We start from the raw sequence: 17,479 nt of genomic DNA, 5'->3' as shown, positions 1-17,479 counted from the left end.
TATAGCTCAGTATTTGTATTATATACCAGAGGTGGCACCACAATATAGCTCAGTATTTGTATTATATACCAGAGGTGGCACCACGGGTTCAAATGTGGTGTGGCAAAATTCTTATGTCTTTTCTGGGGCCTGGAGTTTTTCCTGATATCATGACCTGGTCAGGTAAAACTCTGGGTCCTACTCGTAGACTATGACAAAATATTATTATTATTATAGATAGCAAGGATGAAAAGAGAAGCTATGACTATAGGGCTTGTGGTTTTCTTGTTAGGTCATTTGAATTCCTACGCTACGGTGGATCAAACCCTTTCAAACTACCACAAACTTTGTTATTATTCATTCTGAATCTGATATCAAAAGAGCTAGAGACAACAACTTCAACAAACAACATAGTTCAGTGAACTACTATATCAGGGCTGAGCATTATGCAAAGAATGGTTACAATGTCTTTAAATATGAATTTCGCTCTATATACACACACAACGTTAAGCAGTGGACTTTGAAAAATGTAAAAGATAGGCAGGTTTCAATGTTGAAAAGTATTTTAATTTTATGTCATAAAACCTATTATTTGTTTGTCTGACTACAGCACTCTTCTGCAATTATTAATTATGTAAGAAGGCAGGTTTACATATACACAGTAGAGTTTGTAACAAAGCATGTTTTATGTGTAGCCTAAGTCATAAAACCACTAAACTTGTGTTGTTGTCCTGGTCTCCATCTGGCCCACCAGAGGTTGGTTCCCTGGCGCTCACTGTAGGAACTGATTTCCTGTAAAATCCATATATTCAATCTTAAATCAACTACTTTCAACATATTCATTAAATAATATCCCCCTTTTCATTAAGTAGATTTTAGTGAACGTCATTCATTCTATTGTAATCTATTCTAACCAAACCTGCATTACCAGTTCATATCAGTAAGTGTCACTAATGCACTAGCTAGTCAAAAAAGACTGACACCATGATGGCTGCCTGTCTCTGTATTTGTGAAAGTTATGGTGGTAACCATCAATAAATTCTCTCTTTCTGCAATTCTGTTATGGTTGGAAAAATGTGTGCATATTGTCTGTGTAGACTGCTCTTTGGCAGAATGTGTAGGTTTTTTACTTTTAAGACTGTGAAATTTGTGCCACAAACACCAGAGGTGGAAATAAAATAATAAATCAAACATTACTGGACTAACATCTGGCTGACTAACCTTTTCAGAAACTTCAGTATGGCCTTGGATAGCAGCAGTAGGTCACTTAATCTTCTTTATCCTGCGCCAAACACATTTATTCAGTGAGTCTAAATGATGAACGTTAGCTGCTGGCTACATTATTGCATTAACCTAGCTAAATACTGTTAGCTATCTAGCTAGGCTACTAAAGCTAACATTAGTAGTTTTGTTAGCTAGCTATATATATATATATATATATATATATATATATATATTGGGTCATTCTAGCTAGTTTTAGAGAATGACTAAACTGATTTTATTAACACATACCTTGTTTCCCATGGAAATGTGTGTTCGCTCTCTCATGAGGCAGGCAACCAGGCAAACAGGTGAGAAGCGTGAGCGAAGAAAGAAACCAAGTGTAGAGTGCAGAGTCAAACAACAAGGTGCTGGTGCAACCAAACCTAGTTGTTGAGAGGCGCGGTTGATGAAGCTCTGTAGGCTGTAGCTAGTAGACCACTGTGACTGACAAGCTAATCCACTTGTATCTGCGAGTTTGGAGGTTGCATGAAATCCCAGGAACAGGGTTGTACTCACTAGACAAAACAGAGGCAAATGGGATGAAATTGGGGGAGGCACCAGGTCAACTTGTCCAATAAGAAACGGCTGCTTTCTACCATGTTGCAAAATGTTTTTCTACATTTTTTTATGACGTGAACTAATGAATATGTCTGGTAAACACGTTCGGTGCTGCTGCTTTGAAAGTGGTCTGGCAGATTGAAAAGTACTGGGGCAAATGGTGTGTTGCCACACGTTTTCCAACAGCTCTGTTTTATACAGTATTTTTTGCTCATCTTTATCAACGGTGGCAAACATTTTTGACCTGACTGTACATAGTAACTAGAGGTCGACCGATTAATCGGAATGCACGATTAATTAGGGCTGATATCAAGTTTTCATAACAATCGGTAATCGGCATTTTTGGACACCGATTATGGCCGATTATATTGCACTCCACGAGGAGACTGCGTGGCAGAATGACTACCTGTTATGCGAGTGCAGCAAGGAGCCAAGGTAAGGTGCTAGCTAGCATTAAACTTATCTTATAAAAAACAATCAATCTTAACATAATCACTAGTTAACTACACATGGTTGATGATATTACTAGTTTATCTAGCTTGTCCTGCATTGCATATAATCGATGCGGTGCCTGTTAATTTATCATTGAATCACAGCCTACTTCGCCAAACGGGTGATTTAACAAGCGCATTCGCGAAAAAAGCACTGTCGGAGTACCAATGTGTACCTAACCATAAACATCAATGCCTTTCTTAAAATCAATACACAAGTATATATTTTTAAACATGCATATTTAGTTAATATTGCCTGCTGACATGAATTTCTTTTAACCTGTTACGGCTAGGGGGCAGTATTTACACGGCCGGATAAAAAACGTACCCGATTTAATCTGGTTATTACTACTGCCCAGAAACTAGAATATGCATATAATTATTGGCTTTGGATAGAAAACACCCTAAAGTTTCTAAAACTGTTTGAATGGTGTCTGTGTATAACAGAACTCATATGGCAGGCAAAAACCTGATAAGATTCCTTACAGGAAGTGGCCTGTCTGACAAGTTCTTGTTCTTCTTGACTCTCTTTATTGAAAACTGAGGATCTTTGCTGTAACGTGACACTTCCTACGGCTCCCATAGGGTCTCAGAACCCGGGAAAAAGCTGAATGATGTAATTCCAGCCCCTGGCTGAAAAACATTAGCGCCTTTGGTAAGTGGTCTATCAGAGGACAATGAGACTGAGGCGCGTGCACGAGGCGACCCCATGTTTTTATTTTCTCTCTCTTTGTACTAAAACACAGATTCCCGGTCGGAATATTATCGCTTTTTTACGAGAAAAATGGCATAAAAATTGATTTTAAACAGGGGTTGACATGCTTCGAAGTACGGTAATGGAATATTTAGATTTCTTTTGTCACGAAACGCGTCGGGCGCATCACCCTTCTTTAACCTTCGGATAGTGTCTTGAAAACACAAACAAAACACCGCTATTTGGATATAACTATGGATTATTTGGAACCAAACCAACATTTGTTATTGAAGTAGAAGTCCTGGGAGTGCATTCTGACGAAGAACAGCAAAGGTAATAACATTTTTCTTATAGTAAATCTGACTTTGGTGAGGGCTAAACTTGGTGGGTGTCTAAATAGCTAGCCCTGTGATGCCGGGCTATCTACTTAGAATATTGCAAAATGTGCTTTCACCGAAAAGCTATTTTAAAATCGGACATAGCGAGTGCATAGAGGAGTTCTGTATCTATAATTCTTAAAATAATTGTTATGTTTTTTGTGAACGTTTATCGTGAGTAATTTAGTAAATTCACCGGAAGTTTGCGGGGGGTATGCTAGTTCTGAACGTCACATGCTAATGTAAAAAGCTGGTTTTTGATATAAATATGAACTTGATTGAACAAAACATGCATGTATTGTATAACATAATGTCCTAAGATTGTCATCTGATGAAGATCATCAAAGGTTAGTGCTGCATTTAGCTGTGGTTTGGGTTTATGTGACATTATATGCTAGCTTGAAAAATGGGTGTCTGATTATTTCTGGCTGGGTACTCTGCTGACATAATCTAATGTTTTGCTTTCGTTGTAAAGCCTTTTTGAAATCGGACAGTGTGGTTAGATTAACGAGAGTCTTGTCTTTAAAATGGTGTAAAATAGTCATATGTTTGAGAAATTGAAGTAATAGCATTTCTAAGGTATTTGAATAACGCGCCACGGGATTCCACCTGCTGTTACGTAGGTGGGACGAAATCGTCCCACTGGCCCTAGAGAAGATAACTAGGGAAATTGTGTCACTTCTCTTGCGTTCTGTGTAAGCAGAGTCAGGGTATATGCAGCAGTTTGGGCCGCCTGGCTCGTTGCGAACTGTGTGAAGACTATTTCTTCCTAACAAAGACCGTAATTAATTTGCCAGAATTTTACATAATTATGACATAACATTGAAGGTTGTGCAATGTCACAGCAATATTTAGACTTATGGATGCCACCCGTTAGATAAAATATGGAAACGGTTCTGTATTTCACTGAAAGAATAAATGTTTTGTTTTCGAAATGATAGTTTCCGGATTTGACCATATGAATGACCTAAGGCTCGTATTTCTGTGTGTTATTATATTATAATTAAGTCTATGATTTAATAGAGCAGTCTGACTGAGTGGTGGTAGGCAGTAGCAGGCTAGTAAGCATTCATCCAAACAGCACTTTCCTGCATTTGCCAGCAGCTCTTTGCTGTGCTTCAAGCATTGCGCTGTTTATGACTTTAAGCCTATCAACTCCCGAGATTAGGCTGGCAATACTAAAATACCTATTAGAACATCCAATAGTCAAAGGTATATGAAATACAAATGGTATAGACAGAAATAGTCCTATAATAACTACAACCTAAAACTTCTTACCTGGGAATATTGAAGACTCATGTTAAAAGGAACCACCAGCTTTCATATGTTCTCATGTTCTGAGCAAGGAACTTAAACGTTAGCTTTTTTACATGGCACATACTGCACGTTTACTTTCTTCACCAACACTTTGTTTTTGCATTATTTAAACCAAATTGAACATGTTTCATTATTTATTTGAGAGTAAATTGATTTTATTGATGGATTATATTAAGTTAAAATAAGTGTTCATTCAGTATTGTTGTAATTGTCATTATTACAAATTATATATATATATATATATATATATATATATATATATATATATATATATATATATATAAAAATATTGTCCGATTAATAGGTATCGGCGTTGAAAAAAAATCACAAATCGGTCGACCTCTAATAGTAAGCCTATCATAAATACAAAAAATATCCCTATACACACACAGACAACCCAGACATGCACCCCCCCACACTGTCAGACACCAAATTGAGCAGTTTAAAAGGTGGGTCCAGGAAGTGTGTGTGGCACGCGTGTCAGTGGAGAAGCAGGAGAGAGGTACATGCCCAGACACAGAGACAGGGGCAGGAGGAAGACAGTAGACCAGACAGGGATGGAGAGTGTCAGTGCGGTCAGTGGCTCGCTCCTGCCACCTAGGGACTCACCTACATCATTTCGGGGCGGCAGATCTTCATCCTCGTAACTGGGGTAACGCTCCTTCCTGTCCAACAGGAGATAGTAGATCATCTTCTCCTGGTTGTCTCTGGGGGAGGGGGGGGGGGGGGGGGGGGGGGGGGGTTGTTGAGAAGTGCTCAAAGAAAATGAAATCCTATCTTGAGATATGCAAATGAATGTTCTCTAAAATCATACATTAAAGGCCCATTGCAGTCAACAACGTGATTTTCCTGTGTTTAAGTAATATATATTTCCACACTATGAAGTTGGAATAATACTGTGAATTTGTGAAAATGATAATGCCCTTTTAGTGTAAGCGCTGTTTGAAAAGAGCACCTGAAATTTCTGCCTGTTTTGGTGGGATGGAATTAGTTAAATTAGTTAATAGACCAATAAGAAAGAGTTCCAAACCGCTCTGCTAATAACAGCTAGTCTTCCCTCCCCACTCAGAACACTCACAGAAAGTCCTAGCAAAATTCTTGCTTGAGATTTTGCGCTTCGCATAAGCTATTTTTGTTTCTTTTTAACCATTTTAATTGAAAGCAATCACAGTAAGGTACTTAATTGTTACCCAGAAATGATTTGATTTTGATACTGAGTCAAAGGGAAAATGTGTGTAGAAATTTGCACAGATTTCAATTCAGGATTAAAATGTGGAGTAAGGCAGCAAGATGCGAGACTGGTTACAAACAAGGAGAAAGAAGATAAAAAAAGGGAGTTGCACAAGAAACTAGAGCCCCTTTCAAGCGCAATAGCGGCTATATCTGATATTCAGCACCACGGATAGAAGTCGGCTCAAATCTGACATTCAGTGTCCCAGAGCAGCGGAAGTTGCAGGGAGAAACGCATCTTGTGAACATACAGTAAAATATGCCTCAGGAGTGATATTACTTTTTGATTTAAAAACCTACCAAAAAAAGCTAATATTGTTCTCCAGTGATTAATTGAAATACCCAGACAGATACACAAGTATTATAATGAAACAGAAGGTTTGATTATAATCAATATTTATTTTTCTACTTTAAGTGTTGTTTGTTTCTTTACTTTACTTTTATAAATGAGAAACTTGCCCATTCAGACAGGCCTAGTCTGCAAACTTTCAGCAACAGAAACTTAACATGGAACAGGCTATTTCTTATTTTTTTTTACATGTATTGTCCTGTAGATTTTAATGTAGCCTATTTCAGATACTCCCAATCTTTCCAAACCCATCTATTTCTGATTGAAAAATGTTAGATATATATTTGTTTTTTGGGGGGGAATCTATAAATAGCCAGGAAGCCGCGGTTGCAGACCCCTGAGCAAGACAAAATAATGGAAAGAATTGAAATTACAGAGAAGAACATGGGCACACAGATGAACAGACACACACTTACTCTTCACACTGCAGGTTGCGCGTGAGTTTCCCGCGGTCTCTAAAGCAGCCCAGAGAGTGCATGCTGTCCAGCACATCCGGGTCCAGCTCGGTCAAATACAGGATGCGCCCCATACACACACTCCTGGGAGGGGGCTGCTCGGGACATGGCTCGTTACAACCCGACCTGAGACAAACAAACACGCAGACAGACAAACAAAAAGATACATGCGCACACACACAATACCCCATGTTGGTCAACCAAAAACTGGGCACAATACACAACGTTTGACATCAACTTCAAATTTTCAATATAATTCAAAGGCAGACCGAACTAATCTATACTTACTGATACCAGGAGTGCTTCTGGACGGCCTCTAGCTGGAAGGGCGAGAGGGCAGATGGAGCAATTAGTCCAGTCTGTTCACACACAGATGGCTGCTAGCGCAAGGTGTAAATAATTCCTGCTAGGCCTGACTTTTGCAATTGGAAAATACCACCTCATCAGTTTTGCATACATTTTGGGCATCTAAATCTTATTTACTGTGTCCCAAATGGCACCCGATTCGTCCCCAAATGGCTCCGCCTGCCCTACCCCAACCCGCCCTGTCTCTTATCTTGGGACGGCAGGTAGCCTAGTGGTTAGAGCGTTGGGCCAGTAACCGAAAAGTTGCCAGATGGAATCCCTGAGCTGACAAGGTAAAAATCTGTCTTTCTGCCCCTGAACAAGATAGTTAACCCACTGTTCCTAGGCTGTCATTGTAAATAAGAATTTGTTCTTAACTGACTTGCCTAGTTAAATAAAGGTAAAATAAACAAAAATTTTCAGGGTTGACTGCTCCCTCCCCTCTGCCTCCCTATCCCCCTCTCTTGTACCTTAAGTCTCTTGTCGGGGTCAACCTCGATCATGCCTTTGAGCAGTGCCTGGCAGTCTGGTGGGATGAAGTGAGGCATGTGAAACACCCCGCTCTTCACCTTCTCAAGGAGCTGACGCAGGTTGTCATGGTCAAATGGTAGGGCACCCTACAGAGAAGAGAATGCTACTGTTAAATAGGCCCTTTTACAAAGACTGGGAGGCAGGACTACACTTACGAACACGTAGGGCTGGTTTTCCATACATATTAAGCCTAGTCCTGGACTAAGAAGCACCTTCAATGGAAAATCGCCATTGAACATGTCTAGGACTAGGCTTAATCTGTGTCAAGGAAAACAAGCAGTAATGTTGGGTCATAAGGTTATAACCCAACTCCATGAATACTTAATTCCAAATTGACCCCTAGCACCTCCACCCTAGGCACTCCTGTAGATCTGAAAGAATTGGGTAGGTGTAGGGCATAAGGCAAAAATATCAGAAGATGCTTTCTCACCACCAGCAGAGCAAAAAGGATGACTCCACAGCTCCACACATCTGCCCTTCGACCATCATACTTTTCTCCCTAAGAGAGACAGATGACGAGATCAGAGAGAAAGAGAAATCGAAATGTGTGATCGAAATGTCAACTATGCAACAACGGTTAACAACCCAACATGTATCTTTCCCTACTTACACATTGTTGGTAATAGCAAACTCTTACCTTATCAAATACTTACATTTCTTTTGTCTTACCAATCATTACATTTCTATCTCACTTGGTTAAATGATCTTAGCCACTTAGAATTATGAAAAGGGAAGATGAGCAGGAACCTACCCGGATCACTTCTGGACAGGCATAGTGTGGGGATCTGAAATGGATAGAAATGGGGCATTGAGAAGATGTAAGCATTTACCAGCACATAAGACACACACACGCACACCCGCACGCACACACAGCATACTCACCCACAGCTGGTCTCCAGCAGGCTGTCCCCCACCTGTAGGGAGGCCATGCCAAAGTCTGCGATGCGGATGTTGTTCTTCTCATCCAGGAGCAGGTTCTCTGGCTTCAGGTCTCTGTGACTGTAGGATGGAGTGAATAAAGTAGATTAGAGAAGAGTAGATAAATAGATTAGAATATAATTACTTTATTAGTGAGATATTGAATAATCAACGGATGTAAGTATTAACAACACTGAGACCGCGGATGTATAGAATATAATTACTTAATAATTAAGGAAGCATAAAAACATTTAGACCCCACCAGACCATTTGATTGAGCCTGCCTGTAGTGTTATATGGTCGGGGTTTGTATGTTTGGACCATTCCAGTGGTCCCATTGCACCAGGCAAGCTCAATCAGGTGCCGCTAAGTTACTTGAAAGAAGAAAAAACTGATACAAATTGTTAAAGTGCACCATCCCAACTGTTTCAGATATGTTGTGCATTTATTGAAAAGATAGGACAGTAGAGGAAAGACAGGAAAGGAGGTAAGGGGTGGATGAGTCAAAGAGCAGTTGGCCAGATTCGAAACCATGCCAACTCTGGCATAATGTGTGCCAGGGTCAGCAGCTCTAACCGCTCGACCACGCAGGCCACTCCAGACTCACAATGATTTTGTACATGAATGTAGTCGTTTACCAGATAGAATGACTGTGACAGAAGTCCAGGGCCGATATGATTTGTTGGAAGAACTTCCTGGCCTCTTTAGGTGTCAGCCTACCTTTCTTCACCAGATAGTCAAATAACTCCCCACCTGACACATGCTCCAACACCAGGTACCTACAGGGAGGGGGCGAGAGAGAGAGAGAGAGAGAGAGATGAGTGATAGACAGAAAGAGAGAGAGAGGGGGGAGTGACAGAGATAGAGAGTGATGGGTGATATAGATGGGGAGAGAGGGGTGAGCGGAAGAAATACAATGAAAGGGGTGAAGGTTGGGGAGTGAGAGAGAGAGAGGAATTGAGCAAGCATTTCAAGTGGGTTGAATCCTAACCTGAGGATAGGCCTGTGTAATTAGGATTTTTGCATAGAACATACATTGAAGTCAATAGGAGATTTGATGAATGAAATCTACACAGACTTCAAGAGACAGACAGAGCGGATTAATACAGTCCTTTGAGTAATATTTACACATCACACCCACGGGTCTAGAGCTATAGGGTACAGGCAGAACAGAGGGTCGCTCCTGAATGTACAATGAATGAACTCACAGGTATTTGTTATTCTCGTAAACGTCATGCAGCTTCAACACATGCGGGTGCTCAATCAGCTTCAGGATGGCAATCTCCCTCTCCACCTAGACAGAGCGGGAGAAAGAGAGGGGTGGGGATAGAGAGGGGGGATATAGGGAGAGAGAGAAGAGATGGGGATAGAAAGAGAGAGGGGGATATAAATAGAGAGGGGGAAGAGAAAGATATACAATTGTAATTTGAGAGGAATTTACATTCCAGTGTTCACTCTTAATGCATACTTGATGAAACGTGTCTTGTTACAGAGTGAGAAAGCCAATGTATGCATATCATTTCATTACTATTGCAAATTGTCTGTACTATGTACATTGCATTACAGTTATATTGCTATTGTAACTATTGCAAACAGACAGTTAATCATGAAATTGTTAGTCTAGAAAAGCAGGCATCATACTGGGATATCCTTATTTTCATCATTATTATTATCATCATCATCAACGTCTTACCTTCATCAGAACGGACTCTGACAGCTTCTCCCTGTTGACTATTTTGATGGCTACCTTCTGTCCTGTAATGCAGTGAACTCCAAGCTTCACCAAGCCTGAGAGTCACATGTTCACCCTTTTAATATAAGTATTATGCATTCATAACACAGTCATAAAACATATACAGTCACCGGACAGATTATTAGATACACCACCCCATTCACGAAAATGGATCGTACCTACAGACAGTAAGTTACGTGGCAGTGGCTTGCTATATAAAGCAGGCAGACAAAATACTGATTATCGAGGCATTCAGTTACTGTTCGATTAGAATGAGTTAGAATGACAAAAACGAGTGGCCTAAGTGACTGAGTGTGGTACGATTGTTGGTGCTAGGCACGCCGGATCCAGTATCTCAGAAACGGCCGCCCTCCTGGGCTTTTCACGCATGACAGTGTCTAGGGTTTACAGAGAATGTTGAAGAAGACAAAAATACATCCAGTCAGCGGCAGTCCTGTGGGTGAAAACAACTTGTTGATGAGAGCGGTCAAAGGAGAATGACAAGAATGGTGTAAGTTAACAGGCTTGCCACAAACAGACAAATAATGGCTCAGTATAACAGTGGTGTGCAGAACGGCGTCTCTGAACGCACAACTCGTCAATCCAGATGGGCTATTGCAGCAGACGACCACACCGGGTTCCACTCCTATCAGCTACAAACAAGAAGAAACAACTCCAGTGGGCACACGATCACCAACACTGGACAACTGAGGAGGAATCCCAGTTCATGTTGCGTCGTGTTGATGGCAGTCAGGATTTGATGTAAGTAGCATGAGTCCATGGACCCATTTTGCCTGGTGTCAACGGTACAGGCTGGTGGCGGTGGTGTACCGCCGTCCAATCTGCAGCAACTATGTGATGCCATCGCGTCAGCATGGACCAACATCCCTGTGGAACATTTCCGACTTGTATAATCCATTCCCAGAAGAATTCAGGCTGTTCTGGAGGCAAAGGGGGACCGAATCTGTACTAGATGGGTGTACCTAATAAACGGGCCTGTGAGTGTATATTACATCCATCTATCTATTCACCCACCCACCTGTCATCCAGCCCTCCATCCCATGATAAACACACACAAACACAATATTATTTACAATTGAGGCACTTTGAGCCAAACAATTCAGAACTCACCTGTCTGGCCCTTTCCCAGTGTTTTTTCCATTCGATATGGCCCAACATATTGAGCTGTCTGACTTAGTGACAGTTCCTTACTCATACTGCTCTAACTACTGACTACAACTTATAGTGACCAATGTTGATAACTAGCTCTGTATCTAGGTGAATTTCACAAATGATTGTCTCCAAATAAAAAAGGAAGTCTGTATAACAATGGCAAGTAATGGTTAGGAAAAGATTGCAATGCAACTTTGAGATATAGACCTACAACTCCAGTCTGAGTTAAAGGCAGGATAAATCCTGAATTAAGAATTGTGAGTAATATTTCACATTCCCAGACAAAACTTACTACCTCCACTGATTTGTGAGGTTTTACTTCTTAGTGAATATAGACGTCTTATATTGAAACTGAACAATCAACAGCTGAGTAAATGGATTGCTGACACAAATATCATGTTATGCACTAGCCTAAACTCAAAATAGCGACACCTATCATGATAACAAGTATGAAAAGATTGATAACATGGTTGGCCTGTATGTCAGTTTTCAGATTTTAACTAGCTTCGCTTATGATACATTGGTCAATCCACATAGCATAACAGGTACCAATAGCTATTTCAGTTTGACAGCAACAATCATTTATAGATATTTATCAACGTTCGTTTTGACTGCACCATTTCTTGTCTATCTGCAACCTGCTACATCAATTCATTCAAACAATGTATTGCAACATAAAACGTCCTTATAGTTCAATGCAGACTGATGTAAATGGTATTCACTGTCAGGCCGATTATCACAAGTGGAGCAGCATGTTTTCTTCGAGTTAGCCACACAAGTGCTACCATACACTGTGGTCAGCCTACATCTATCCACGTCTGTCAAAATCTGATCATTTTGAAGTTTCTTTGTAAAGTGAAAATATATGTTATGTCCAACAGCCACACTGTAGCGATTTTTTTTGAAGAAAGATGCACCCCTTGCAAAACAACCATCTTTTCCGTATCACCCTCCCCCTCCCTCCCTCTCGCTCTATCACTGCCAGTAAACGTATCACAGCATCTTCTCTCTCTCCTTTGGCGTGTTTCCCTCGCCGGTTCCAATTTCAATCATTCAACGATTTGCTAGTGAAAAATATATAGCTACATATGTATTGAGATTTTACTAGATATACTAATTTTTATATAATTGCAGACGTTGCGTGAGAGGGCCTCCCCGTTTATAGTCCTTTGCTTTTCTTGCCGTAAATCGATATATTCTTTCTCCTCTTCCTTTGCATCAGCATCCGGGTCCCACTCCCTCCTCTCTCGGTCCTTCCCTCTCATCTTCGTCAAATACGCGTCTTTCTCTCAATTCAATGGGCTCTCTCGCGCTACATTCAACCAGCACATTTTCTCAGAATTATGGAATAAGTTCTTACCAGGATTAATCAAAGTTGTATAAAGATACTCTTTCTTTGCACCATATTTCACCTTACTGACCAACACACCTTTTGTATTGGACAATTACACTGTTTTATTGCATGTCGGTGGCGGTGTGATGGCTTTGTTATTGTTTGCAGATTGCCCCTCTAACTTTACTGAAGTACACATTTTCTATCTAAAGTGTTGTATCAACAACTGAATTTCTGATTTTTGATTGCTCTTTGCTACTTTCAGAGGATTGATGAATGTCATGAGCCAACTGAGGAGCCAATATCCACTAACACAGAACCCAAACCGGCTGTGCGTGCGCCATCGTGCATACATTTATTTTGTCCCCCCACACCTAACGCAGGTTAAAATAACAAAACAAACTCTGAATCAATTACATAAATTTGGGGACAGGTCGAAAAGCATTAAAGATGTATGGCAATTTAGCTAGTTAGCTTACACTTGCTAGCTAATTTGTCCTATTTAGCTAGCTTGCTGTTGCTAGCAAATGTTTCCTATTTAGCTAGCTTGCTGTTGCTAGCTAATTTGTCCTATTTAACTAGCTTGCTGTTGCTAGCTAATTTGTCCTATTTAGCTAGCTTGCTGTTGCTAGCTAATTTGTCCTATTTAGCTAACTTGCTGTTGCTAGCTAATTTGTCCTGGGATATTAACATTGAGTTGTTATTTTACCTGAAATGCACAAGCTCCTCTACTCTGTCAATTAATCCACACATAAAACGGTCAACCGAATCGTTTCTAGTCATCTTCTCCTTCCAGGCTTTTTCATCTTTGAACTTATATGGTGATTGGCATCTAAACTTTCATAGTATTACCAGACTACCGGTAAAACAGTTCGTCACTTTCAATCATCCACGTAAGTATAACCAATGAGGAGATGGCACGTGGGTACCTGCTTCTATAAACCAATGAGGAGATGGGAGAGGCAGGACTTGCAGCGCGATCTGCGTCAGAAATAGGAATGACTTCTATTTTAGCCCTTGGTATCGCAGATGCTCTTTGGCAGCACAAGCAGTGTGGGTGCAATAATTGAATAACATGGATTTCTAAATGTATTTTGCAACGCTCGCGCAGGCGACGTGTCTGGTCTGGTCAGCATGTCAGGGGTATCCTACGCACTGTCGTGTATTCATGGGTGCCAAGGGAAACCAGGCTGTCCCCCAAAACATTGACGAAAAAAATTAAATAATTCATCTTTCGTCTCTCTGTGTTTCATAATTTTCTTTCAATTCGCAAGAGGCTGACTATCTAACCAGAGAAAGAATCCTAGTGAGCGAAACAGATGGCCAACACATACTAAGGGGCGCTATCTAATGCTGCCGGGTCAAAAAGAGTATGACATTGTTGCCACCCATAGCATTGAATGCAAGGAAAGACAGAGAGCATATGGCTTCCCTTGAATTTTTATATATATATATATATATATATATATATATATATATATATATATATATATATATATATATATATGTATGTGTGTGTGTGTGTGTATATGTATATATGTGTGTGTGTGTATATATCTGTGTGTGTGTATATATATGTGTGTGTATATATATATATATATATATATGTGTGTGTGTATATATATATATATATATATGTGTGTGTGTATATATATATATATATATATGTGTGTGTCTATATATATATATATATGTGTGTGTATATATATATATATGTGTGTGTGTATATATATATATATATATATATATATAGCACCAGTCAAAAGTTTGGACACACCTACTCATTGAAGGCTTTTTCTTTATTTTTACTAGTAATAGTGAAGCCCATCAAAACTATGAAATATCACATATGGAATCATGTAGTAACAAAAAAAAGTGTTAAATAAAAATAGATTTTAGATTCTTCAAAGTAGCCACCTTTTGCCTTGATGAAAGCTTTGTACATTCTTGGCATTCTCTCAACCAGCTTCACCTGGAGTGCTTTTCCAACAGTCTTGATGGAGTTCCCACATATGCTGAGCACTTGTTGGCTGCTTTTCCTTTGGGTTGAGGTCGGGTGATTGTGGAGGCCAGGTCATCTGATGCAGCACTCCATCACTGTCCTTCTTGGTCAAATAGCCCTTACACAGCCTGGAGATGTGTTGGGTCATTGTCCTGTTGAAAAACAAATGATAGTCACACTAAGCGCAAACCAGATGGGATGGCGTGTCACTGCAGAATGCTGTGGTAGCCATGCTGGTTAAGTATGCCTTGAATTCTAATTAAATCACAGACAGCGTCACCAGCAAAGCACCACAACACCATCACACCTCCTCCTCCATGCTTCATGGTGGGAACCATACATGCGGAGATCATCCGTTCACCTACTCTGCGTCTCACAAAGACACCGCGGTTGGAACCAAAAATCTCCCATTTGGACTCATCAGACCAAAGGACTTGATGTTTCTTGGCCCAAGCAATTCTCTTATTTTTATTGGTGTCCTTTAGTAGTGGTTTCTTTGCAGAAATTCGACCATGAAGGCCAGATTCACACAATCTCCTCTGAACGGTTGTTGTTGAGATGTGTCTGTTACTTCAAATCTGTGAAGCATTTATTTGGGCTGCAATTTCAGAGGCTGGTAACTGTAATGAACATATCCTCTGTAGCAGTGGTAACTCTGGGTCTTCCTTTCCTGTGGTGGTCCTCATGAGAGCCAGTTTAATCATAGTGCTTGATGGTTTTTGCGACTGCACTTGAAGAAACGTTCAAAGTTCTTGAAATTTTCCGCATTGACTGACCAAATTAACGTTTGTTGTACCAAGGGCATGCGCACCCTTGTTTATTACACTTCTCACCTTGTTACTGTTGACCAGCGCATCAAGGCCCTGATTGGTGAACCACTGATCCATTCACACAACCTGGTCTCAGAGCTTTTCATATTATTCTGTACCTAAATTGGAGACACTCCACTCATACTGAACATAAATATAAACGCAACATGCAAAGTGTTGGTCCCATTTGTTCATGAGCTGAAATAAAAGATCCCAGAAATTTTCCATAAGCACAAAAAGCTTATTCCTCTCAAATTTTGTGCACAAATTTGTTTTCGTCCCTGTTAGTGAGCATTTCTTCTTTGCCAAGATAATCCATCCACCTGACAGGTCCGGCATATCAAGAAGCTGATTAAACAGCATGATCATTACACAGGTGCACCCTGTGCTGGGGACAATAAAAGGCCACTCTAAAATGTGCAGTTTTGTCACACAATACAATTCCACAGATTTCTCAAGTTTTGAGAGAGTGTGCAATTGGCATTCTGACTGCAGGAATGTCGAACAGAGCTGTTGCCAGAGAATTGAATGTTCATTTCTCGACCATAAGCCACCTCCAACGTCATTTTAGAGAATTTGTCAGTACATCCAACCGGCCTCCGCAGACCTTGTGTAACCACGCCAGCCCAGGACCTCCAACTTCCAGCTTCTTCACCTGCGGGATTGTCTGAGGGTAAAACCCCTTTGTTGGGGAAAACTAATTCTGGCTCCCAAGTGGGTGGGCCTACGCCCTCCCAGGCCCACCCATGGCTGCCCCCTTCCCAGTCATGTGAAATCCATAGATTAGGGTTAGGGTTAGATTTCCTTCTATGAACTGTAACTCAGTGAAATCTTTGAAATTGTTGCATGTTGCATTTATATTGTTGTTCAGTTTAGTATAGTGTAGTATATGTTGTTTCGTATGGTATTTCTCAGAATGTCAGTGGGATAACGTCACGCCAAAACCCTTAACCTCTCTAGGGTAGGGGGCAGTATTTTCACATCCGGATAAAAAATGTACCCGATTTAATCTGGTTATTACTACTGCCCAGAAACTAGAATATGCATATAATTGTTTGATTTGGATAGAAAACACCCTAAAGTTTCTAAAACTGTTTGAATGGTGTCTGTGAGTATAACAGAACTCATATGGCAGGCCAAAACCTGAGAACATTCTGTACATGAAGTGCCCTCTCTGACCATTTCTTGGCCTTCTATACCCTCTTTATCGAAAACAGAGGATCTCTGCTGTAACGTGACATTTTCTAAGGCTCCCATAGGCTCTCAGAAGGCGCCAGAACGTTGAATGATGAATCTGCAGTCCATGGCTTAAAAACAGTAGCGCATTTGGATAGTGGTCGATCTGAGAACAATGAGACGGGCGTGCGTGTGCACGTGAAGAGTCGATTTTACATTTTCAATCTTTGAACGAAAAAGACGTCTCCCGGTCGGAATATTATCGCTATTTTAAGAGAAAAAAAATGATTTTAAACAGCGTTTGACATGCTTCGAAGTACGGTAATGGAATATTTAGAATTTTTTTTGTCACGACATGCGTCTACGTGTCACCGTTCGGATAGTGTCTTGAACGCAAGAACAAAGCAGAGGATATTTGAACATAACTATGGATTATTTTGAACCAAAACAACATTTGTGGATGAAGTAGAAGTCCTGGGAGTGCATTCTGACGAAGAACAGCAAAGGTAATCCAATTTTTCGTATAGTAATTCTGAGTTTAGTGAATGCCAAACTTGGTGGGTGTCAAATTAGCTAGCCCGTGATGGCGAGCTATCTACTCAGAATATTGCTAAATGCGCTTTTGCCGAAAAGCTATTTTAAAATCTGACACAGCGATTGCATAAAGGAGTTCTGTATCTATAATTCTTAAAATAATTGTTATGTTTTTTGTGAACATTTATCGTGAGTAATTTAGTAAATTTTCGG

General features: G+C 40.4%; 1 protein-coding gene across 1 annotated transcript in view; it reads right to left on the bottom strand.

Annotated features, from left to right (window-relative positions):
* LOC106578303 (serine/threonine-protein kinase BRSK2) overlaps nt 1-12,607 on the bottom strand; it is a 32,526-nt gene extending 19,919 nt beyond the window's left edge. Inside the window, exons 1-11 of the mRNA XM_014156985.3 lie at nt 11,371-12,607; nt 10,201-10,295; nt 9,716-9,801; nt 9,146-9,286; nt 8,472-8,588; nt 8,341-8,374; nt 8,020-8,088; nt 7,529-7,675; nt 7,002-7,033; nt 6,675-6,839; nt 5,289-5,386 (exon numbers count right to left, since the gene is read on the bottom strand). Of these exons, the coding sequence (XP_014012460.2) occupies nt 5,289-5,386; nt 6,675-6,839; nt 7,002-7,033; nt 7,529-7,675; nt 8,020-8,088; nt 8,341-8,374; nt 8,472-8,588; nt 9,146-9,286; nt 9,716-9,801; nt 10,201-10,295; nt 11,371-11,455 (1,069 nt within the window). The 5' untranslated portion in view covers nt 11,456-12,607. The remainder of the gene's footprint in view (nt 1-5,288; nt 5,387-6,674; nt 6,840-7,001; nt 7,034-7,528; nt 7,676-8,019; nt 8,089-8,340; nt 8,375-8,471; nt 8,589-9,145; nt 9,287-9,715; nt 9,802-10,200; nt 10,296-11,370) is intronic.
* Between the last annotated feature and the right edge of the window lie 4,872 nt (nt 12,608-17,479).

The sequence above is a fragment of the Salmo salar genome, chromosome 19 (assembly GCF_965601325.2).
Source record: "Salmo salar chromosome 19, fSalSal1, whole genome shotgun sequence".
NCBI lineage: Eukaryota > Metazoa > Chordata > Actinopteri > Salmoniformes > Salmonidae > Salmo > Salmo salar.
The sequence above is the reverse complement of the archived record's forward strand: the minus strand, read 5'-3'. Positions and strand labels throughout refer to the sequence as shown.